The sequence below is a fragment of the Opisthocomus hoazin genome, chromosome 9 (genome assembly GCF_030867145.1).
Source record: "Opisthocomus hoazin isolate bOpiHoa1 chromosome 9, bOpiHoa1.hap1, whole genome shotgun sequence".
NCBI classification, from domain to species: Eukaryota; Metazoa; Chordata; class Aves; order Opisthocomiformes; family Opisthocomidae; genus Opisthocomus; species Opisthocomus hoazin.
In genome coordinates, this window is record NC_134422.1 from 13410299 (window position 1) to 13434291 (window position 23993).

Consider the following 23993-nt stretch of genomic DNA (forward strand, 5'->3'; position numbering starts at 1 on the left):
GAAGAAGAATCCTTCTGAATAAAACAACAGGCTGGGTGTTTGGTGTGGCTTCCAACACTGCAAAAAGAAATAAAGCTCAGGGTATAGGAAAGTGGATCCCTGTATGGATTTGAAATGTCTCTCTCTTGGTGATGGTCATTTTCACCCTCGCTGCGGGGAGACAGCCAGTGGTTCAATTTTAAATGAGCTTTAACTGCTGTCAGGTGCCCTAAAGCAATGTTTGTCTAAGTCAGCCTTGGTCTCTGAGGATGTTTGTTTCTCTCTGCCATGGAAAACTTAGGGCTTCAGTGTGCTATCACTTCATTCGGTGTGTTGCTACTTCAACTAAAATTGGCCGGCTCATTTATTTGTAGTGATCACAGCACAGACACTGATTTCACTGTGGTATAAGCTTTATTCCTTTCCCGGTGACCCTTTCACTGAGCATCATTCAAGCCTCAGTAAGTGGCTGTAAAGTTCAGACATAAGCCAGCAGTTGATGATACCCAACATCATCAATAAGGTATCAACAGCCTCCCTTAAGTGTCTGCTTTGGCTACATGGCATTTTAGAGAGAGATTTAGCTGATAGAATCAGTTGAACAAAATAAATACATATATATAAAAATACAGTAAATCAGATTGAAACATAAATTTTGTTCCCAGTGAATTTCATGTTTAACAAAGAGTATTTTCCCTGAACAAAGTGGCATTTAAGAACATTAAGTGCTTGAATGGTAGAGTATGTATTTTTAGTACTTACCATGAGTATAGTATTATTTGAAAAAGAATAGTAGGGGCAGGGGGTTGTCTTGGCAAAGGAGCATTGTGCCCTTTCTTGTATGATCCTGCAGTTGCAAATATCACTTCAGGGGACTCTCAATTTACATAATGCCTGCTAGGAAGGGAAGGCAAGAGAGCTTACTGATGGGGAAAAAAGGATTAAGTGGTGCATCTCAGTCAAAATCTATTAGTGTCTTTTCTCTCCTTTCTATCATCGGGTTGAGTCAAATTGAGCACTCCAGCATGCCTGGAGGTGTGGCCGTCCTAGGCTGATTGTGCCTGTAGAGTGATGGGCATCTCTTGGAGGTGTCCTCACCCCATGGCAGCAGCCCCAGCCTGGCTTGGCGGGTTGCCGTGTCCAAGTCACAGATGTCTCCCTCTCATAGATACATTATTAAAGAGTAAGGGAAACTACCAGTTCAGATCTGAATGTTTCCTTGCTCCTGCTCCCTCTGTGATGCTAAGCAGCTAATCACAATGGTCCCTCAGTGGGAACTGGTTCCCTCTCCATCCACTTTCCATACAAACCCTTCATGACTTCTCAGGGCTGTTGCTGCTCACGGTGGGGTGGGAATCCACATTGTTCCTCCTCACTCACCTTTTGAAAGAGTCCAGTTTATGGGATGACTTTGTTTTCCTCTTTAAGCCAGATTGAGAAGTTCTAAGTGACACTGGGGGTCGATGCTTCATATCCATCCTGTCATGTTTTTCTCTGTTGACTCAGCCTTCTCTCCTCTACCTTGTATGACCAGGAGTATCTCCACTACACCCAGGTCAGGGATGTGGTCCCTGCTCTGCCTTCTTATAGGCTAGGCTAGTCATCATGGATGCTCACACTAGCCTTTCTTTGGCGTTGTACTACTGTAGCTGTGATAATCTGTGGATGCAGGCAAGACAGGTTTGTAGGCAGACAAGTTTTGTTTTGTTTTTAATTAGATCAATGAGTATAGCTGGAAAAAGCTGGCAGGTTTTTGAAGATGTGAGCTGCTATTTCAGACCTGAAGACAGACGGATGTGTTGAAAAGTTTATCTGATTTTTCCAGCTATACTAATTGATTTAATAATTGATATTACCTCTTTCTTCCAATTTTTGCCTTTCCTAATTTCTCTGAGGTTGACATGTATCTGCCCCCACCCACCCACCTGTGCTGGAAGAGGAAGAATTAAACGAAGAACAACTACAGGAATGGGAATAACAAAATCACACTGCGCTGACTGCTGTGTATTTACATGACTTCCCTCTGCTGGTCAGAAGAGGAATATTTCAAATATACCCTAGCCTCATTTGCTAAAATATAATGGTTCTCCTGTGGTCCAGGTGCTTGAGGTGGTTCTCCCTCCTCGTCTCCGCAAAGCTCTGGCTGGCAGTGTTATGACCATTAGCCGAACTGGGAAGTCCTCAGTGCCTCCAAGATGTGCAGGAGGAATTAATTATGTGTTTGCAGAAGAGTTTACAGGGAGCCACAAAAGAGACATGGAGCTAAAGGAAAGGGAGAAGGTAGTATTAGATGAACAATAAATGCCAGAAAACATATGACCTTTGTGGTACACTTGGAGGGGAGCGGCCTTGCTGTTCATCTGGACTAGCTCCATTAGCGAATAATGGATTTTTAAGTAGAATTAAAAAGAAACGGAGCTGCGTACATAGAAAATAACAGTAGCTGTGTAGTATTCAGAACTAGAGTTCAATGTCTAGAACATGTTTGGCAGCTCTGAGAGAGGACAACTGAAATACCTGAGCTGTTTTTTCCTGAACTGTGACCGCCCCGTCCTAAAGAGCAATGGAGAGCTCAGGGCTGCTCAGGACATGCTGGCTGCTGCCACGGCGCAGGCTGCAGCAACACTATCCGCTGCCACCTTTCCCTGGTGCATCATGTATATATGCACGATAGGTTTGGTGTAGGGTAGGCAGGAGTAGCTCTGCCTGCGTTCCCCTATAACTGGGGGAATCCTCATTAAATCAGCTCTAGCATCGTCCTGAGATCTGGCACAAAGCATGTGAATAAAGGAAAGAACAGAAAATCTGTGGATGAAGGGATCTAGATGGACCGTATCCCAGAGTCCGTGAGAACCAGCTAATGAACAACTCCAATTACCTTTATAAATATCATGGATCTTGGGCAAACCCCCAGTGCCATGAAATGCAAAGGTAATACAAAAGCGCTCAAAAAAAAGCAGGCCAATTTCCTCCCAGCTAATTGAGTCACTGTTAAACTACCAAGTCCAATGCACTGAAGTCACACAAGTAGCTCCAGTCTCTGTGTGGGAAATGCCAGCTGGATTTGGGGAGAAGAGAAGCTATCCGTAATCATCGGGGCCCACAATCGACAGAGCATGTCTGGACCTTCCCTATTCAACAAAACATATCAATGGGGCGTTAAATCCTGCTTGGTCTTTAAAATTTGGCAGAGTTGGGGCCATGCTGAAGAGTGAAACAAGGAGAAACAAATGGGATTGACCTGACTGTGCTTTCAGTTACGGCGATGGAAACTCACTGAAACAGATCTGTGTCAGTGTTAATATGCAGGCAAATCTGAATTAATATTTCAGAGGCAACATGTCACATACACTGATGAAATGAAAGGTGGTTGGGCTGAGCTGACAGCTGAGCTGGGACTGTAATGCTGAGCAGGAAGAAATCAAATACAATCACTTTTTGCACAGAGTTTCAGCATTAGAGGATGAAGGAGAAGCACGAGACTGAGCAGCATAAGGTCAGATTCTCAGCTGGTTAAAAATGCAGCTTCACTGGTCCATACACCTGAAGAAAAGAGGGTGGTGTTGGTGTGTTAAATAATCTTGTGATGTGTAAGTAGAAATTGGCTTGGCTAGGACACTGCTGCAGAGCTGGAAGCCTGGCTAATGGACTGTGAACATCGGGCAATTGTTAATGGGAACATACGGGGCTATGGGGAGGGGTTGTTTGGGGCACGGCAAGCAATAATGCAAGGTTTGGCTTTATTTAATATCTTCATTAACGAGCTTGGAGAGGGTACAGTTGGTGTGTTAATTAAACTTGCAGAAGATATTAAATTGGGAGGTGTGTCAAAAAAACAGCCATTGCTATAGAAATAATGGAAAATGACCTGGGGAGATTATAAATGTAGAGAGGAAATAACAAGGTGAGATGCAGCATGGGGAGAAAACAAAGCAATCTTGAGGAAAATAATTAAAAAGCAGCTAGTTAGAGGGTGGGAGATACTAGGAAAGCAGTAATACTGTAAAGACTGAATGGAGTTAGCAGATGGCAAATTAGGCCCAGTTTTTACTTCTATTTTTACTACTTTTTTTTTTTTTTTTTTTTTTTGCACCACTGCAGTTGCACCTTTGCAATTCTCAGTCTAAATGTAGCGCTGTGGGCTGGCACCAGGCTGCATGACTTGTGTTGGTAATTCACCAGAACAAGCAGCTCTGAGGCCATCTGAAAACTGCAGGCTGTTTGCTCCAGTATAACTGGCACCAAGCAGTGAGACCAGCCTGCCCCAGACAGACCTACAGCTGGTCACCTTGGTCTTACCAGTTACCATCAGCGGAAGCCCAGTCTAGCCCAGTTGCTCTAGGGGATCATCTGCATCCAGCGTGAACTCTTACACTTAGTTTTAGAAGGTGATCATACCTCTGGGGAGTTAGTCTGAGTACTAGAGCATGCACAAGGGGAGGTGCCATAGCTAAACTGATGAGCCTCTGTAGTAACAGCGTTGTATACGTGAGGGACCCGGGAAGGGCATACACTGAAGGATAGCAGTGCAGCAAGGAGACAGTTTACACCTTCCCACACAGCTGAGATCATGTCTGCTATATCCTGTGTGCCAGCTATATTGGGAAGCAGCTTGGGGCAGCTCTGAATTCCTCTTTTGTGTCTGGACGCCACGTCATGGGTTGCCACCACCAAATTTCTGGCAAGCCAGGGATAAACAGCAAGCTTTAGGCTAGACACCTGCATTTGCCAGCGGGAAGGTTTCCATCAACTCCTCGGACTTCAGTTTCCAGTTCAGAAAAATACTTAAACCTGGATTTAACTCTAAGCAGGAACTCACTTCAGTTTGCCTTATTATTACATACAGTTTTTTTTTGTCATCTTACTCATGTTCTTAAAGTCAGAGATGTGCCAAAGCATCTTTCTGACAATGGTCCTTTATGTTGCCAGCGCTTAAGGTTTTTATAAGTTTAAAATGGCAGTAATATAACCTCACTCCATCCTAAGTGTAAGGATAAAATAGCTATTTTCAAACAGCTATAGAAAACTGTAGCTATTCATTTTCTTATAATTGAATGTTAGTTCCATTGTCAACCTGAGCACATCTACAGATGCTGCCGTCCCTTGGTGGTTGTTTAATTTATTTACCAATAACAGTGAACAAAGAATTTCCAGTCTAAAAATATGGTAAGCTTCCATCCAAAAAGAGCATGCAATCATAAGTTTAGTGTCTCAGTGGGATTTTTTTGTAACTCCTTTTGAGAGGAAAAACCTTCTTATATAGAAAATAGGTTCCTCATCTGTACATCTACACTTTACTGTAAATCCTACAAACAGCCTTAGTGAATTCATCAGAAAAAACTCAGCACATAAACCCTGGCCACTGTTACCTTTGACTTCAATGTAGGCAGAGGTCAAGAGATTTTGTAAAAACATCTGGTGAGATTGTTTAGTGTAAGACACTAAGCAAATTTTTAAGAAAGATCGGAAAGAAGAATCATGAAAGTCTTAAAAAATCACTCTTAGCTTGCTGTGAATGCATGGATCTCATAAGGGCTTTCTGGCAACTGTCCATCTTTCCAGGGTCATCCGTAATGCATAGCTGGAGAGGCACAGCAGTGTGGTGGCATCCGGGGGATCAGGAGAAAGGGAACATGTGGGTGGGCCAGACATTTATTTTCTTGGTGTCAATTATTGCCAAAACAGGTTATTGTAGTTGTATGGTCTATTTAGTTGAAATGTAATTTTTGTGGTGCTAATTATTTCCAAATTTACTGGTTAGTTATAATTCTGAGATTGCTGTCTTGGTACTCCCAGAGATGTACAAGCTGTGGGAAGTGTTTCATAATATTAATGTATTTCCACAGCCCTAAGTCATTTGGCTAATGTTCCTAGAACACAAAAAGTAACATCCTCTAACAAGAAGGCACGGCTTGCTCCATAAAACAGCTGATCTGCATCGAAAAGGCAGTTTCCTCAATCTGATTGCACTGCAAGAAGTGAATGACTTAAAAGGAGCACAAAAGAAGCAAAATGTTGGATCTTGGCTTCCTTACGTCATTGCACAATTCCCTTATCCTGCCATTTTCCTGGGGGATGAGGGGGAGTACTGGCCATCCCACTGTTGCTGCAGGAAGTCTGTTGGATGTTGTTCCAAGGAAAGCTGGAAACGCTACCTCCATTCTTTTAGGGCTAATTGTGCGACTGGGTTCAGTGGGAATTTTGTCCTTGACTTCTGCAGAAGCAGGATGCACAGGGGCTTGATTTGGATATTGCTAAGAGGAATGGGTTGACTACAACGTTGCCATCTGCTACCAGGACCCTAATTTTAGACCTTCGCCTGTGTCCCCAGTGGATGACCAGGGTTAGCAGTGGTTGGAGTTGTTACCCTTGGTTCCTGCCTGCGCTCGCTTTGTGACGAAGGGAAGGGCAAGTTTTTCTCTGTAGTACACTGGGACATTCAACATTGCGAACAAACTTGCAAGATGGAAACTTCCAACAGCGCAGCCAGCCCTGGCACAGGCGACACATCTCTGATGAGTGCTGCCCGTTGGAAAGGCGCGCGCGCGCTGCGTTGTGCAGCCTCTGAAGAGCTTCAGGTGGTGATAACTCAGCCATAAGTGCTAGACAGAATGGCTTGAGGCTGCCCGGGAAGGTCACCCAACTTCTTTTCTTTCTTGTTTTTACTTTAAAAAGGAAGGTGTCATGGGTGGGAGGTGAAAGAACTGAAATAACCCCTATTGACAGAGAAACAGCAGAGAAACTGTGAGATTGGGGTCATGTTCACTGACTTCACAGGGACTGCGGTGCTGCATAGCGGGTGAAGATTAACCTATGAAACTCTCGGGAAATTTGCTGACTGTTCCCCCACACCACCCCCAAAATAGAAAAGAAGATCTGGAGCTCCAACAGAATGCTGAGCTCCAGAAAGCTCAGTGCCTTCTGCGTGAGGAGACTCAGGAAATCTTGTCGTTGCATGTCACCCGGTGGGACCTGCTTTATGGCCCTTATTTTGGTGTTACTGGTATGTGTATCAGATGCTTTTAGAAGCATCCTTTTCACTTTAGCTTGTCAAAACTATATGGGATTCCTTTTAACTGGAGGTGGGGAGATGTTCGTCCTCTTTTAAAATCAAGTTTTGAAGTTTTCATGATTGTTTGCTGATAATTGAAACATTTGATCTGTTTAAGTGTGTAAGAAATGTTTACACAGCTTGTACATGCAGCTGTAGGATGGGAGTAGTACTGAAAGTCCCATACTGTTACGTGTGAAGATGTTTTGCTACATCTGGGAGAATGTAAGCAACTAGGTCAGTGGTTTATGACTTCATGATTTGGAACAGAGGCAGAATTTGGGGGAGTAGTGGCAAGGCACTGCTGGAGAACAAGTAACAAATGGAAAATCTGAATGATGACTTACACTAAAAATGTCAATGAAGAAAGCTGAACAAAATTAAATGTATGCATATGGCACAACGCAGTTGTGTTTAACACATCCAGTGCTTGACTCTGCCTTGGGAGAAACAGCCTACGAGCGTGTGTCAGTGTTCTCCACCTGTATGAACACCGGGGGGCAAAGCAGCACACGGCAGGGGGACATCTGTAAACTTTCCCCTCAGACTCATCCAGTTCTAACTGCTGATACAATAGCAAGAGTGGTAACAAATTGTTTATATATTTCTATTAATATTGAAATACTGAGGATTCTGTTGTGCTTGGCATAGACATGCAATTCACTGGCAACAAGATTGGACCTTTTGATTAGTTGACGGATCACATATAATGGAGAAAGCTGCTCCTGGTTTATGTGCTCTTAAAACCATACCCACCTTAGTCCACCTGAAAACATCCCTCCTTGAGAAAGCAGAGTTCCTGGGTCAGAGAATTTGTTTTTGATATATTAGTCATATGCCACTGTAACATAATAAAGGGTCTTTTAAAGAAAGCAGTTGAAGCTGTGCCTGCTTTTGAGTGATCCTCTTGGTTGGCTTAGCACGTGCTGGTGGCTTACCTTCTGGTAGCAGGTTCTTGAATTGAGGTTAGTGGTGAACAGACCAGAAGAAACAAATGATATCAAATGCCAGGGTGGCATGGCTCATACTGGAAGGGAGGAAGCAGGTATAAGTGTTTGATTGATGCATGTTGAGTTTCTAGTTATTGGTTGAATGGAGCACTTTTTCTAAGCACATTCCATGGGTTTTCATATTAGCTCAGTGTCTGGCCTCATTTTTGCAAGGGGAGTATTATGCTTGCACAACTGCCAGAAGGTTCTTTCTTCTGAGGGCAGGATAGGACTAAAGTGCAGGCCTGAAACACGTTTCCCTCAGTGTTTGCAATGCATTGTGCATATGGCACAGAGGTTTTGCACCAGCTGATGTTTCAGCAGTGGACGTTGATTGGGCTTTTGGTCTTTTCTGATCCTGCTTGCTCAGCAACCAGTCCTAAGTCCTAAGAGGTTGTAGCTGCAGGCAGAGGGAGTCATTAGTGTTTGATATGGGAGGAAGCACACAGGAAGAAGGGGGAAAATACGGTCTGAGTACCAGGAAAATTGTCATCGGTAAGGTCTGGTGAGTACTCAGATGACTGACACATCATCCTGAAGAGTGCAGGATGGCAGTGCAGAAGAGCTCAGGTAGCAAAGGCAAGTCTGTCTTCCTTCTCTGAAACCTCTGCTGAGGACTACTCTGGTGAGCTGTAGTGCTCACTGCGCTGCTTTAATCAGCTTAGCTACTGCAGCCACAGAGAAGTAGTCCCTGCAAAAGCACCGAAGGATTGTCCCTTCTAAGAGGACTTACTGGGCATTGTCTTCAGCAAACACTTCTTGGCCACTGGGGCCTCAGCTCAGAGGTGGCTGAGGTGAAGAGGCACTTGCAGGAGCTGGGCTGTGAGCAAAGGTCTGGCCTGTGTTACTTTTTGTGATCATCTGTAGTTGTGTGGTGGTGATGACTCTCGGCCTTTCCCGTTGGGACTGACAAATATTGGTGGGAACACTCATGGGCACAGAAGGTCGTTTTCATCCCCACAGTAACTCCAGTGAGTTCAAGTCGTTCAGAGGCTCTGACCTTGATGGCATAACCTGTATAGCGTTGGGGGAATATCTTCCAAAGGGAAAGGCGTTGGCCATCCCTGTACTGTCACAGCAAAGAAGTGCAGAACAAGAGCAAGGGTTAAAGCTCTGAGTAAAACAGCACGGGAGCCCGCTTAGAAAGGTGTAACTGAGCGCCTCTTCTCCAGAAGTTCATGCGTGAGTATGTATGTGTACGTCTCTCAAATTCACTGCTGCCCAATTTCCCTTCTTCAAAATATCAACCAATTTCTGGTGCCAAGGAACCTAATCATCTATTTATTAAAATGAGACAGAGACCGTAAGTTTGTGTGAGGGAATGTTAAGGCAGTGTACATTGATCATGCTGATTTAGGACTGCACTGCCATCACAGCATTTCCGGAGACAAATTCTTTGCAGCTAATTGCATTATAAATTCCGCTAAACCATTTTCATAAGGTATTTCCCTAAGATATAAGCCCTGTATCGAAAGTAAAACCAAAGAGAGCAAAGGAGCAGTTGTGGATTTTTTTCCTAATTAAATGAAAGTAAAACAAGAGAGAAAAAAAAAAAAGCAAATCACGTTGATTAAATACGAAGTCTTTTGTAAGGGGCTAGTTTTAAGCACTGTGGGACATGTTGAAACTCATGCAGATTTTCCAACTGAAATCCAAAAATGTAGAGTCCTGAGGTTCTTGTCCTTACATCGAGACAGTCCTGAGCTTCCCAAGTCAGCGTTTTGATGCCACCAAATTTCAGATGTGGTAATCTGGCATGTTGCGAATCTTCACTGTCTGAAAAAGTGACCTGGATGCTGGGCCACCTCCGGGACAGCCCAGGGAGTGCGGCAGTGGGAACCAGCCCCTTGCTCCTGCTGCGGCAGCCCATGGCCGTGGGGTTACGCTGCCTGCGGTGGGTGTCCTGGGCTAGAGACGCAGGTAGGGAATCGCAGTTGCTGTGCCCAGCCGGTATGAACGCCTGTGTTGCTCACCAGAGAGTAGTTCCCCCAAGTACTTAGTGGTAGTACTCAGCAAAGTGCGTTTTTACGGGGGATCTCAGTCGTTTTTATCAAGCTGGGTCAGAAGACACTGGAGCAGAGAGCAGGTAATTGGATTTCCCAAGGAAGCATGGCAAGTAGTGGAGGACTGAGCCTGGCCTCCTTGTCTCCCAGCCTCCAGCACAAAACAGCAGCCTGTAGCCTATGCTGTTTTAATATTTCTGTGGGTGACAGGGAGCAAAGCATGACATTTCTTCCATATTGAAGGGCACAAATTCTCATTCCTTGGAAATATTTGTCACTTTAAGTATGCCTATACAAATTCTCTTCTTGGTTCCTATAAGTGATGTGCTGTGAGCTCATTTTAGAGAGTCCAGGCAGGGAGAGATCATAGACCTGGAGGAGGTTGTGTTCATCTATGAGATGTTTCAGGTAGTTCTCATTTCAAAAAAAGCTATTCGGTAGTTCAGCAGCCGGGAAATTTCTTTGCCAGGGTACTTTTCCCGTAGGAAAGACTTTCCTACTAATGCCTTGTATGAAACTGGGAGTTGCAGCTCCCACGGTAGCTCTAGCTATGAGCCTGCTATCGGATTAGAAGAAAGCATTTTCTTTTCTTCCTCCTCCTCTCCCCCTCCCCATGCAGTAAAATTACTCAATTATGAAGAAATTGGGAGACAAATGTACTGCCTGTGGCCTTGTCCTCGAGCCGAGGGGTAGCTCTGGCTGTTTCAGCAGCCCCAGCTGGGATGTGGCTAAGCCCTGGTAGTCCCACGGGCACGACCCCACTCACCTAACTGTAGCCTCCTAAAAGTTCGGCACCCACTGTCACCAGTCACCCTACTCCTGCCAGGGCTGGGGGGCACAGGGACTTCCCCCAAAGGCAATTTCCATCTGCACTTGCCTTCACAAAAGAAGGAGACTTCTCCTCATCTTGCCGATGGAGCCCCGATGCCTGAAGTTTAGGTGGCTGATGTTAGACGGGTCGAGTGAAGCTCATGGAGCTGGGTATTTCATGAGCTTGAGCATCGGTTCGTTTTCATCTTGCCCTGAGCTGGGTCAGGTATGAGCCGTTTGTCTCGAGGGGGAACTGTGGTGAAGTGGTTCCCTCAGGAGCAGCAGGTCGTGGTGGGACAACCGTTAGATCCCAGGACTAGTTGCCTTATTAGGCCTCTCCATCTCTCTGCTCCAGACAGGAGAGACAGACGTTCATACCCTCTGTAAAGGTGCTGTGCCCCGATCATGAGGATGCTGTAGCAAACACGCCCAGGGTTGGCTCCCAGATCAAAGGAGCGAGTTCCCTGCATGACAACCATTACAGGTGCACCTAGGAGTGACATAGGCCAGCGGTACATAGAAGAGATTGAAGCCAGGGGCTAGCTGAAAAAACTGTCATAAATGTTCCTCAGCCAAATTTGCAGAAATCAGATGACTATAAAGGAGAAGGCGGCTTCATAAAATTATCGCATCCTCCCCCCAAATGGGATTTTATCCTTGTGCGTAGGTAACGGCTGGCATAGGAGTGGGCTTGCCTCTGGGGGAGGGGGACATCTGCTTGCTGGTGGGAAGAGCAATTCTTGCAAAAAGCGAAGAAGGGGGGGAAGAGGGGAGGGAGGAAAACCCCATTTCTAAATTTTTATGGTAAAAGGGTCATTTGTGGTTCTTCTTTTTTATGTTGTTGTTGCCAACAATTGTTACGTGGTTGTTAAATTTTTTTTAAAATCATTTTAGTTTTTCCAAAAGTGACCATGATTTGTTACTTATACTGTAGCTTACAGAAGTGACACACTTAATATCGGGGGGTCCAAACCTGGATATCTACCAATGGAGATGGAGATCAGGTAAATGCACACCTGCTCTTCCAAAGCGAAAAAGCTGCTGTTTGGCAACTGGTTTGAGAGGGAGCTGCAGGCTGCAACACGAGCATTGTGGAAGAGGTTAGACTGAGCGCTGCCATCGATCACCGAGTTTCCTGTAGGCCCAGCATGGTTTTGTGTGACAACGCTGTTGAGTCACCACGCCATCTACCAGGAGACTCCGGGTCCCTGGAGAAGGCTCTGGGTCCTGGCCCCAGCAGCAGCCGAGCGCAGGTCCACCGAAGGAGACCTGGCAGGAGCTGTGGTCCCCCGCAGAGTAGCCCCGTAGCGAGCACCACGTACTGTCTTACCCTCCCAGCCGGAGGGAAGGCGGTGGTGGCTGCAGCAGAGGCCGTGATGGAGAAGGCAGGTGAGAGGGAGGTGTCTGCAGGTAGAAAAGAGTAATGATGCCGCACCAGTGCCATGCCTGTCATTGCCTCTTCTCTTTTACAGACACTTAACAAGAACAATTTGATACCGGATGACAGGACCAACTTCTACCCCTTGCAGCAAACCAATGTGTACACGACAACCTATTATCCCAGTACACTGAATAAATATGACTACAGGCCCGAGGCCTCCCCGGGAAGGACCTTTACCAACAGCTGATGATGGACAGATCCCACAGGACTGGATCACTTCCTATATGAATTTTTTTTTAATTGATTTTATGGACCAAATACTGGCCCAGCCTCTAGATGTAAATATTGTACAGTAGGGTCTTTTTCTTTTTTTTCCTTTGGTTAATTGTATTTCTTGTAAACAGCACATCTCCTTACAAGGACAAAAATGCATATGGACCATTCTGCAGAGCTTTTGTGGATATTTGGCTGGAGTGGCTCTTACTACTGCAACTGTTTATGGCTGGAAGATCAGCGTTGCTGTCCAAGGCCGACGTTGTCAATGAGGTGGCAGTGCTGGGCTCGGTGGCCACCACGCAGCAGCCCACGACACGGGGGTGCACTCTAAGCAAGGCTCTGAGAGGTGGCCTCCTGGGGCAGGGAGGGCTGGCTGGCGAGGAGCATCCTTCCCGAGACAGGGTAGCACTGGTGCACTGGATGACGCAGCTCGTGAGACAGGCCGAGCGGGACTCCGTCTTGCCAACAACTTGAAGAACGTTTTCTTTTTCTTTTCCTTTTTTTATTTTTGATTTTTTTCTATGTTTCTGCAAAAAAAAAAAAAAGTGACTTTCAAGGGCAGTGTTCCCTGTATCTTCAAGAGAATCTTTTCATACCACAGGAAATACTCTCCTTAGCCTTCTTTGGAAATACGCAGCTCATCTGATGAGAAACAACACACAAAGAAAGTGCATTACCCAAAGAAGCTTTCTAGAATGTTTCCAGTTCTAATTAAAAGCAAATTATACAGGCAGTGAGACACTGAGAGAAGTAAATGTTGGAATAACGTCGGAGACATGAACTTGGAGTGCCTAACAAACAAAGTTGTTTATATCACTGGAAAAAAAAGATGTGATGCGCACAAGAGCCATGGGCTTTTTTTCTTTCTTTCTTGTTCTCTTTTTTTTCCCCCGAGACGGTGTTAACTCTTTTTGTCCTAGCTTTGATCCTGATTGTGCCTGCCAGGAAAGGCAACTTTAGAGGCCGTTGCTCTTCTTGTGGAAAATCACCATGCTTTGGGCTAATTTTTCCTCTTGTGTTATTGTTGGTTTTTAGTTCATTTACTTTCAAAGAGTGAATAATTCTGACTTTGCAGGGGGAGGGTATTTTTGTAAGGAATGTTTCCATAGTCTGACATGACCCAGAAAGTCCGCTGCACATTCTTACAGCGTCTTCCAGTCAGTACTCTATGAAATAGTAACACAGCCAAGTAACGTGCATTTTTTGCCAATATCTCTTTATTTTTTCTGAACAAAAACAACCCAACAAACAAATGCTGCTGCAGCTATTGAAGTAAATTGAGGCAGTAGCATTATTAAACAGTATATCCAGCCTTGAAATGTAATTTTGTGTATGTGTGTGACTGTGTCTATAAGAACTGTATTAGTTTGATGCAGAAGCCATGTTGTCTACAGCCAGATGTTTGTCCGACATAATTGTTTGGCAAAAAGGAAACTTATTGCTGGTGCTTAATGTACAATTACATCTGATGTGTTAGCAACGTGAACAAGTTCACCGCTGTTATCATTCAGTGTTTCTAAATATTTATAATGAACTCCTGATGCTAAGGATTTTAGAATGTCGCAATACTGAGCATGAGATAAAAGTACACCCCGAAATGCGCATGAGCTCCATGTGGTCCCGAGCTTGGCTTTGTTGTCTGCATCTTACTCGAGCAATTGCCATGCCTGTGCTTGGCCATTGCCTCGGCCGTGTTCCCAGCGGTCCCGTTTGTCTTCGCTTTATTTCAGATTTCGCTGTAAGCCGACACCGGTCGTTTCTCAGTGCTGTTCCTTTGCAGTCGCTTGCTTGGAAGCCCAGCTTGGGCTGTGCACTCAGCTCTTTCACGTAGGCAGCCGGTAGGAGATGAAGAAAGACTGCTTTTCTTGTGACAAGTATATTGCTTTTCCTGTGAGGAAAAGCCAACATGGCTCTGTAAGCCTGTGTTACGGTGGTTTGACCAGAAGGCAAGAATAAAGTAGCCTCCCATTTTTAAATTACTCTGTTCAACTTCAGTTTGCAGTGATTGAAGGCTGTAGGGATATTTGTAATAAAGTGGGCTCATTAGCACTGCCACAAGGACACCTTAGGCTCAGTGGTGCCCATCATTTTCAGCAGTTGCTTTTCTAATTTAGCAGCTCATCCTGTTTCTGCTCTGGTCTCACCGGGTGAAGTAGAGGGAAGAGAGGAAGACACAGAGACAGAGAGGGGTGCCCTTTAATACATGTACTCGCATTTAAAGCAGCTGATGCAGACCTCGAAGCCCTGGCTGAAGCAGCCTGCTGCAACCCTCCAAGCAGGCCATCCGGGGCGCGAGCGGCAGGAGTGAAGCAGGACCACCAGCAAAGCAGGAGAGCACCAGCAGCCGGTTCCAGCACCTGCGGGGAGGCTCCTTCCAGGCCCCAACATCCCGTTTGAGGAGCGATGCCTTTGTGCCTCACGCCATCATGACTTTGCCCCGTCTCACTGAGTGTCTGCATCCCCCTCAGCAACACTGAAAAATCCTCACTTACAGTAGCCCTAGCAAGTGTGTAGCCCAGGGGTTGAAAATTATTACATTAGAGTGGTAGGAGGGTAGGATGGGATTTCCCAGCTTTAATTTATGTGATTCAGAAGAAAACATTGGCTCCCAAGATCACCCTAGCCATTGTACAATTAAGCCATCTCTGAGCTTCCCCTTCAGAAGATTCCCTGTATCAATCAACACATTCTGCAATTGCCATGCACGTGGCACGGTTGCAGCTGGAGTTTGGGGGATGCAAGCGAGTCAAACTTTGCAATTATTTTAATTTTCTGTTTTTCCTTTCTTTTTTTGTTTGTTTTTCCCCCTCCTTAAACATTTTTCCATTTTCATCTTCACAAAATAACACGATATAAACTTATTTTTTTTCCCAAAGTGCCACATAGCAGCTGAAATTATTTAAATGTTCAGCTCACCAAGAGAGGTCATTACTGCCATTGCGCTCAGGAGGTGGATATTTTGTAGGCTATTGGAGGGCAGATGCTTCGAGGGTGGTGCATGTGGTTATAGTTTCATCAAGACATTCCTTCTTGCCAGCCATCCAAATGGATTCAGCCCCTTTTCATATAATTGGCAATCACAGCAAGGGTCTGTAGACTCCATTCAAGCAGAAAGCAGAATCCAGGAGAGAGGAGACTGAGCAAAAAAAAGAAATCAGAACGCTTATTACTCAATTAATGTTTGCATGAGAGTGCAGTTCTTTAAGGATGATGTTAATGTGGCGTGAGGGTTGCATGTTTTATGAGCTCTCTAATGCGTGGCAGGTTAATGACACCATGTACAGTGATATTCTTGCGATCCAGGTAATGCGGCAGCTTGATCATCAGGTCTGTAATAGCTGTAGCAGCTTGAATTGCTCCTGCAGCTGGATGTTAAACTTGCTAAAATTTCCTGTTCCTAAGGCCATCTTAAAGTACACTCGAAATGCATTTAGTTTGGGAGCGTTGCTTGCCAAAAGACTCATCTTGCTGCATTTTTTTTTTTTTTTCCTTTCACTTCTAAGACAGACAAGGGGAAGCCTGGGCAGTTCCTGCCTTGGTCTAGAGACACTGGTTCTCTGCAGGGCCTTTGGATAGGATTCGGGTATACAGTATGTCAAATATGATGGAAATCATACAGCCAAGTATGTAGCGGAAACGTCTTTAATTAGGCCGTTCTTCTTTCTTTTTCCATGGAAGTGGCTGCCTCTCTCCCTGCAGAAGGGGTGTGCCTCACTGCCTCACCCAGGCTGTGTTGTGCCGTTGCTGTCGAGCTTGACTTGGCCAGCTGTCACCCAGCAGAAATAGCTTGTGCAGCCCACTGCCAGACAAGCCCCCTGGCGATCAAACCCCAGCGTAAGAGGTGCTGTTGCGCTTAAGGTGCACTTGAATGTTCAGCGTATGAGCCAGGGCTGCTCTTCAACGTATGAACTGTACAGAGACTATAGGAGAAGAATACGTACTGTCTCACCACCACTGTTCCTAATGCCTTACGTTCAAAAAATGAGACGGTTGGTTGGAAATCAACAGAGAGTAGGAATGGAGTCCACGTCTGACGCAGACGATTTGATGCCTCCAGCGTTAATGTGATGTTAAGCCCACCTGGAGAGACAATTGCTGTCCACTGAGACTGATTTATTCTTTGTACCAAATGTAGTGGGGGGAGAGTTATATATATATAAATATATATATATAATAATGTAAATGTAAAGTTTGTGTAACAACTTACTCTTTTTTTGTAATAGTGTATACATCTATCAGTGGATAGATACAGTATATATTTATAATATATACACACACAATATATATATTTAGCAAAATGCCTACAGAGAAAGCTTAGAATAAGAAAGGCAGTGCTGGTATTCAAATTCCAGAGGGACAAATTAAGAACCCCCCCCCTGTGAAAATCTAGTATCCTTTCCATTAGGTTTACAGAATCACAGAATCACAGAATGTTAGGGGTTGGAAGGGACCTCGAGGTAAATGAAATATAATTTTTTAATTGAAAAGAAAATTGATTTTTCTAGTTAGAAATGCTGATTCTCCCCTAAATCATTCTGGTTAAGAGTGATTAAGAAAAAGATTCTTGTTACTGCTTATATTTTCTGAATAAGCCTCCCAAATCTCTCATGCGTATCACTCTATTGTTTTTGTAATTATAAGTAGGGAGTAATTGTGCAAAGAAAATTAAAAGAGCAAGTAGGAGTAACAAATATTGTACCATTACAGGAAAAGACATCATCTATTAGACCGTGAAAAATGTCATCTTCTGTGTTAAAGAAGTTAGCAACTGTTTTCCGAGTTATTGATTGGCATTGTAAGCCTTGCCTTGTAGTCACCCTAGGAGGGTTTAGTACAAAATATCGGGCAGAGAAACCCTGCAAACTCCTGGCTTTTGGTTTTCAAAAGGGTCCAAGAAAGCTACGAGGCCACGGGCACCAGGCACAGGGTGCCCTGGGTGTCTCCAGAGCGTCCAGCGCTGGTGGCCAAGGCTCTGCGTCCCTCCCTCACCCCACCGCAGCCGGGAGCCCGCCCGCACGCAGGGCACGGCGTGGCGTGACATGGCATGGCACGCCGCGGAGCTCTCGGGTGTAGCAGAGAAGTACCCAGTATGTAGGACGGGAGGGATTTATCTGGTTTTCAACAGATCACTTTGATGCCCTGGTGACCAGGGGCCAGACTCATACAGGTGAATCTTCCCCTTGAACTTTTTAGGCGAATGCTTCAGGCAGCTCCAAGAGCAGACTCGGGGCAGGTGAGCAAATCCACAACTCTCGATGCTGCCTGCTTGCCAGAGCCTTCAAAACTGGACAGAAACCCCCCTGGAGCTGGGTCCTCGTGGGGCTGGTCGAGTCTCAGCCGCTCTGCCAGGAAATTCCTCCTTCGGGCCCTTTGCGTTAGTCCTGGCTGGAGGAGCAAACCCAACAACCCACTGTGTAGGTAGCCACAAATAGAAGTGCTCAATAGCATTCAATGCATCTTTGGGTCTGGATTATTTTTTTTTTTTTTCCATTCTGCCTCCAGCCTCAGCTGCAAATTCCCCCCTGCTATTCGAGAGGGTTCAGTGCTGCCAGAGCGGCATTTGGCTTTCTGCAAGTCCCAGCCACCATTTGTTTTTAAACAAATCTGATTGTGAAAAGCATTAACGCTGCGCTCTCATAACTCTGAAACCCCCGTCAGTGGGGTGCTGCTCATTCGCGTGCCACGGAGTCAAGAAGAGGTCGGCATGGATGGGCTGTTAATAACTGAAGCAAAAACATTTTTAGTACCAAAATGTCAAACAACGTAAAAGCCAGCCAGCTGCGTGACAGCATGGTTTCCATCCACACACCCCTCCTCAGACAGCATCCAAACCTGCGCACACTTCAAAGCGATGCGGTTAGCTGGGGGCATTCCCAAGGAATGGGAGGGTTCCCAAGGAACACAGAGGAAGGTTTAGGGGGGATGAGTGGTGCGTGAGATGGAAATGGTGGGATTTAGCTTGTAATTGAGGTGGGAGAGTGACAGATGCGATACTGGATCCCGGATACATGGGAAGTTATTACACAAAGACAGCATGCTTGCCCCAAAGCAGCAAAACCTGGAGAGTGCTACTGGACTCTGTTGTGAAGGCACATCACCCTTCCTATGCAATTGAACTCGATGGTACTTTAGTATAAAGGTGACCTAGACTGTAATCACTGCCTTTAGACACTGTGAATTTTTTTTGGGTACTCTGTATTTTTATATATTGTACAATGTAAAGAATAATTCAGAAATAAAACAGACCAATCTGGCAAGCCTGCGAGTGATTTCCCCTCCGTGGGCGGTGCGGGAGGACGCGTGGGGACCAAGGGCAGTGAGGGCTGGGGAATCGCAGCGTACCTCTGGCTGCACGCCGGCCACACCCTGAGGCCCCGGGCTGGATTATATTTGTCAGGAGTTGTAGACTACGTGGTTAAAAATATTACATTACTGAGGTCTGTCACGGGGATTCATCTCCCCTCCCAGACCAGCCTGAGCGTAGCAGTACAGCCCCACACCAAACTTGGGGTACATTTGAAAAATGGTACTTATTTATCTTACCTGTGAGGTAAGATCAACTCTGCCTGAAATTCGGGGTGCCAAATCCACGTCCAGTTCTGCCCTGTGCATCCCCTCTCTGCTCCGCAGCTCCGCGCGCTTGAGGCCGAGTCTCCAAGGACACGGCCGTGCCGAGGAGATTGCCGGGCTGCAGCCAGCAGAAACACGCTCGCCTTCTGCAGAGCCTTTCAGGTATACATGCTCGGCTGCGGTGAAATCCTATCGCTGCTCCTGCTCGAGCCCTACATATTGATGCAAAAAGTTATAAAAAGCTGAGGGACACATTTGGATTGAAGGATGATCGTAGCCTCATATTGAAGAACATTATAGCTCTTGTTGCATTTATTAATCAAAGTAAAGACCATGAGAAGTGACAGAGTCAGGAACATTTTAGTTTATGTTCCGATACAGCTCAAGACTTATATTGAGGTTTCATACAGAAAATTACACCATAATGTCGTAAAAAATAGATTGGATTACTAATAACCTGAAACGTGATACACCTGCATACATAATACTTTAATCCTACTAAATCATAAGTATCATTTGGGTGTTTTCATATTCCCAAGTGTGCATACAGGAATTTCTTTTCAATGCAGACCATTAAAAAGTAATTGAGAGGCAGAAGATCAGTAAAAACAAACTTGCTGTGAACAAGATGGATTTTCCTTTCCCCAGTTAGTTTGCACAGTAACACGGGGAGGCCATTTCTGAATGGTTTTGTTTTGCATCAAGACACCTCTGCACACGATTAAAGTGAAGTATCACACTGGAACCTGTTTCCAATTTCCTTAAAAATCTGTCTACCACAACATTTTTTTTCTAGTTGCTAATCTGATTCATTAACACAACTGTTTCACTTCCAGCCCCAGTGCATTTTGTTCTCTCAGCTTCACTACACATCCCAGCCGTACCCTTTTTCCACTTTAACTCTTAACTGGGTGTAGCAAACAGCAAAACCTTTGTTCCCTTGCAGGTTCCCCATCGGCGCTGGATGAAGCTGCAGCCCGGCACGGGCAGACAGGGACCTGGGGCCGGGGCACAGAGCTCTGTGCGGCCCCCTCTGACCTGCCTTCAGCAGCACTCGGGAGGCTGAGTGTAAGGCATGGAGGAAAAGGAAAAGGCAGCGGGTTCCCTGGGATTGGTTTCTACGTGTTTCCTCCCAGCTCCTTGCAGCGAATGCTTTAGGGACGCCCTGAGCCAGGTGTGGCAGTGACCAACCTGCCTTAGCCCTATATGGCCCCACGAATCCCTGCTGCTGGTGTTTTCTTTTCCATCAACGGCTGGAAACCTCCATGGTCCGTGGGGCCATTGCCTGGGCAAGGGCGCAGCCAGCACTCGATGCTGCAGAGGAAAGGAAGGGCAGGGAGTTGCAGCCCGGCCCAGTTACCCTCAGTGCTTGTGAAATCGCCGGAGCAGGGGCTTGGATGCATGACCTGTACCCACCGCAGAGGAGCTGGGCAGCTGCGCGTTGGCACCGGGCGTTATCCAGAGCAAGTCATGTCAGACCATGTTAAATCCCTCTCTGAACAGGCACCACGTCCTGCAGATAGCGCAGAAAGAAGAAATATCCTGCAGCGTGGTTTTTAGGAAGGCTTTTGACTCCCTTGTACGCTGCCGGGAGCGGTGGCTGGGCAGAGCATCGTGCAGGCACCGTCCTCAGAAAGCAGTCTGGCTGTGGCGATGAAAAAAAACCCCCAAGTGGGTGTCCTGCTGCCAACTCCAGAACCCGCACCAGTGCCCCCCATCACGGCGTGCTCACAAGCCCTGGCTCTGACTCCTGAACTTCCCTCTGCCCATGCGGGCGTTCCACTCAGCTACGAGAGCCATGTGGCCATGCTGCTGTGACCAGGCCAGGAGACGTCCCCAAGCTCAGCGACAGCCCCTGCATCAGCTCAACTCCCCTCCGTGCAGCCACTCCAGTGCCGCAATCCATACAGGGCAAGCACCTTCGTGATGTGCTCAGGAGTCAGCGGTCTCCTGCAAAACCATCCCTTCCCGCAGTGTCTCACATTGTATCCCCTTGAGCACACAGCCGAGAGACCACATGCTTTCAAACACACCGCTCAATTAGCAGATCTTTGGAGTTTCATTAAAAAATGCTGTTGTGCTAACTGCTGAAACGCATTTTGACGTGGTTTGTTTTGTTCATTCATAAAAAGCCACTCATGAAGTTGTTATTGCGCTTTCTGTTTAAGAAAACCTGAGGTTCGAATTAATCAAGGCAGCAGCAGAGCTCAGCACTGCCCAAGCAGGCTTCCAAAATAAAAAAACCCAACCCCAACACCCCACCTCCCCCTCCACACCTCTCCCAGCATGTGAGGTAAGGACAGACAATAAGTTCCTTACATCATCAGAAATGGCAAGAATCAGGCTGTTAGGGTGAAACACCAACCCGTTTCCCAGGTCAACGTCCCACACAGAGCCCATCTTTGGTCAGACATCAGCCCTTCAGCCTGCTTACGATACACCCAGAATCAAACCATTTTCCTTTGGAGAAAGGACTGAATCTGGCTAAGGTAATTTTGTTTGTTGAGATAAAAATGTGAAGGCTCTCACTTTTGTTGACCACCTCATGGCAGCAACACAAGCACGTGTAAGGTTAGCTTGCTTGCTTTCATTTTAAACCTATAAAGATGACTGACAGAGTGTTGTGGTGTTGCCTCAATTTGCAACAAAGAACCACGCAGTCACTTTCTCACTCCTTCCCTCTCCCCGCAGTGGGAGGTGGAGGAGAATCAGAAGGAGAAAAGGCCAAAATTCTTGGGTTGGGATGAGAAGATTTTAACAGAATGGCAGAACAGCTGAACCCAGGACACAGGGAAAGGTTCGCATGTTGTACACCAGCCACATCCACCCATCAGCTCCACGGTGCGGATCTCTGCAGAACACAGAAGATGCAACTCACTGGATCCTTGCATCAACTGAAGGAGATCTGGTATCCAGCAAACACTTAAAGCTCCTGCTGGCTGCGGGGCAGAGGCGTCTGCTCACTGAGCAGCTGCGCTGCAACATTGTTGTGCTTAAAAATAACTTTTCTGGAGATTGTCAAGGTCAAATGTCACAGTTCATGAACCGGCAATTAGCTGGGAGCAAGAAGTAGTCCTGGTTTTCCATCGCTCTGGAGACAGCATGGTCCCACAGACCCGGGGTCAGCATCAACCGTGGTGAAGAGCAACAGGCTGTTGAGGTTTGATCCAGCTAACCTTGCTGTATTCTTTCATTTTTAAGCCTCCCATAGTCATTTCCTTGCTGTTGTGGAAATAATGGAGCCAGCAATGGATTGGTCCCCTCTCAAGCGCAGGGTAATGTACAGCCATCAGAAACATTTGATATTTCCATGATGTGAAGCATCAATGGCCACAGAGAAAACTGTACCCATTTCTGCAGTACTTCATTTACTGTCACGAGCAAGCGATCTGTACGAGAGAGCAGGCATAACGCTGATACACTTTTATTACCTTGGCAGGAGCCACATTATTGTTTTCTGCTTTCACATTTCTTAGCAACAACATTTTTTTGTTCATAGGTTTCTTCATAGGAGCTCGGCTGAAATAATTTTTATGTTGTACCCAATTTACACGCTGACTTACATCAGCCTGCCCACGAGCGAGAGCCCTGCTTTCTGCCCGAAAGCCCCCTGCCAATTGCAGCTGTCTGCTGCGGCTCCATCGCTCCTCTGGCGCTGGGAGCGACAAACCCCGCAGCCTGGCAGCGCCCGCCCGTCCCGGGGAGCGGCTCATCCCCGGCAGTCCCCGCCACGCCGAGCGCTGTCGCACCCGCAGAGGGTCTGGAGCCAATAGGTACGGGACTGGTGCTCCGAGCGTCACTGCTGTGCGTCGGCCCAGGCACCCACCGTCCCGCCCCAGCCGGGACAAAATCATCTTTAAGTACAACGTGAGCGTACAAGGTAGGACGAGCTGTGATGCTTTAGCGTGTTCCAAGACCCGTTCTGAACATCTCTCTCAAAAAGGCCTTTTCTGCACGCCAGTGGCCATCGCTGCCATCTCTGTACAAGGCTGTGCTGTTTTAGCCAACACTCCTGCTCACCACACACCCTTCAGCGCCGTCCTTTCCTTCGCCCACCAGAGATGCGCTTTCAGCACCAACGCACAACTGCAAAGCCACGTCTGTAGCCCCCACCCTCGGCTCTGCCAGCAAAGGCAGGTTCAGGGGAGCCCCGGGTAGCGGCCGAGGACCGGAGCACGGTGGGCTCAGCTCGTGGCCACCGGCGCTTCCTCTGCCAGCACCCGCCCGAGCCCTGGCTGCCGGGTCCCACCAAGGCAGCCTTTCCCCATCTGCTTGCCCATGGGGGTTTGCATCCCCTGCTCACTGCCTTTTAGTGCCTGTCTTAGGTACTTATAATGGCTGTACGTCTACAGACAGGCAGATGGACGGACAGATACGCTTACTCACAGCACAGCCCTTGCAGCCCCCAGGGAAGGGGTCCAGCCCATCCTGGTGCCAGCAGCAGAGCCCCCCCGCCCTGGGACTTGCCTGCAGGTGCGAAGCAAAGCAGATCTCTCCCAAAAAGAAACCTCGCTGCAGCCACGGGACCTGCTGCAAAGCCTCCCGCGGAGAGTCCCGGGTGACCCACTGCCATGGGACCATGCTCCTGCGCTCGTTTGGCTCCCAAAGAGTTAAGGTGGTTTTTGTAGCCCTTGCCCGAGGATGACTTCACTGGGTGCCTTGGCCCGTGTTGGGAGAGGAGAATATGCTGAGTGCACGCTCCGGGGCTTCCCCTCTGCCTGCTCAAGCCCAAGTTGCAGAATAAAAGAAAAATCCCCTGGCTGCAAGCTTGTGTTCTTATGGTGGTGGGTGCAGAGTGAGGTCAGTGGCGTGGGTCAGCTGAAGGCTACACCTTGGTTCCTGATGGAGCTCCCCAGCCGCAGCCCAAACTGTGCTCCTGGAGCAGGTAAAGCACCGCAGCCACGCAGCCCTGGTGACCCCCAGCAGGAGAGTCA

At 46.9% G+C, this 23993-nt stretch overlaps 1 protein-coding gene across 4 annotated transcripts in view; it reads left to right on the top strand.

The window, feature by feature from the left end:
* Nucleotides 1-18738, top strand: part of SEMA5B (semaphorin 5B) — a 278518-nt gene extending 259780 nt beyond the window's left edge. For 3 of the 4 annotated variants that reach the window (XM_075431115.1, XM_075431116.1, XM_075431114.1), the window contains one exon: nucleotides 12305-18738. In XM_075431115.1, coding sequence (XP_075287230.1) covers nucleotides 12305-12460 — 156 coding nt within the window. In that variant the 3' untranslated portion in view covers nucleotides 12461-18738. Of the gene's footprint in view, nucleotides 1-11766; nucleotides 11837-12304 lie in introns of all 4 variants that reach the window. The other variant, XM_075431117.1, reaches the window with a different exon arrangement.
* The last annotated feature ends 5255 nt before the right edge of the window (nucleotides 18739-23993 follow it).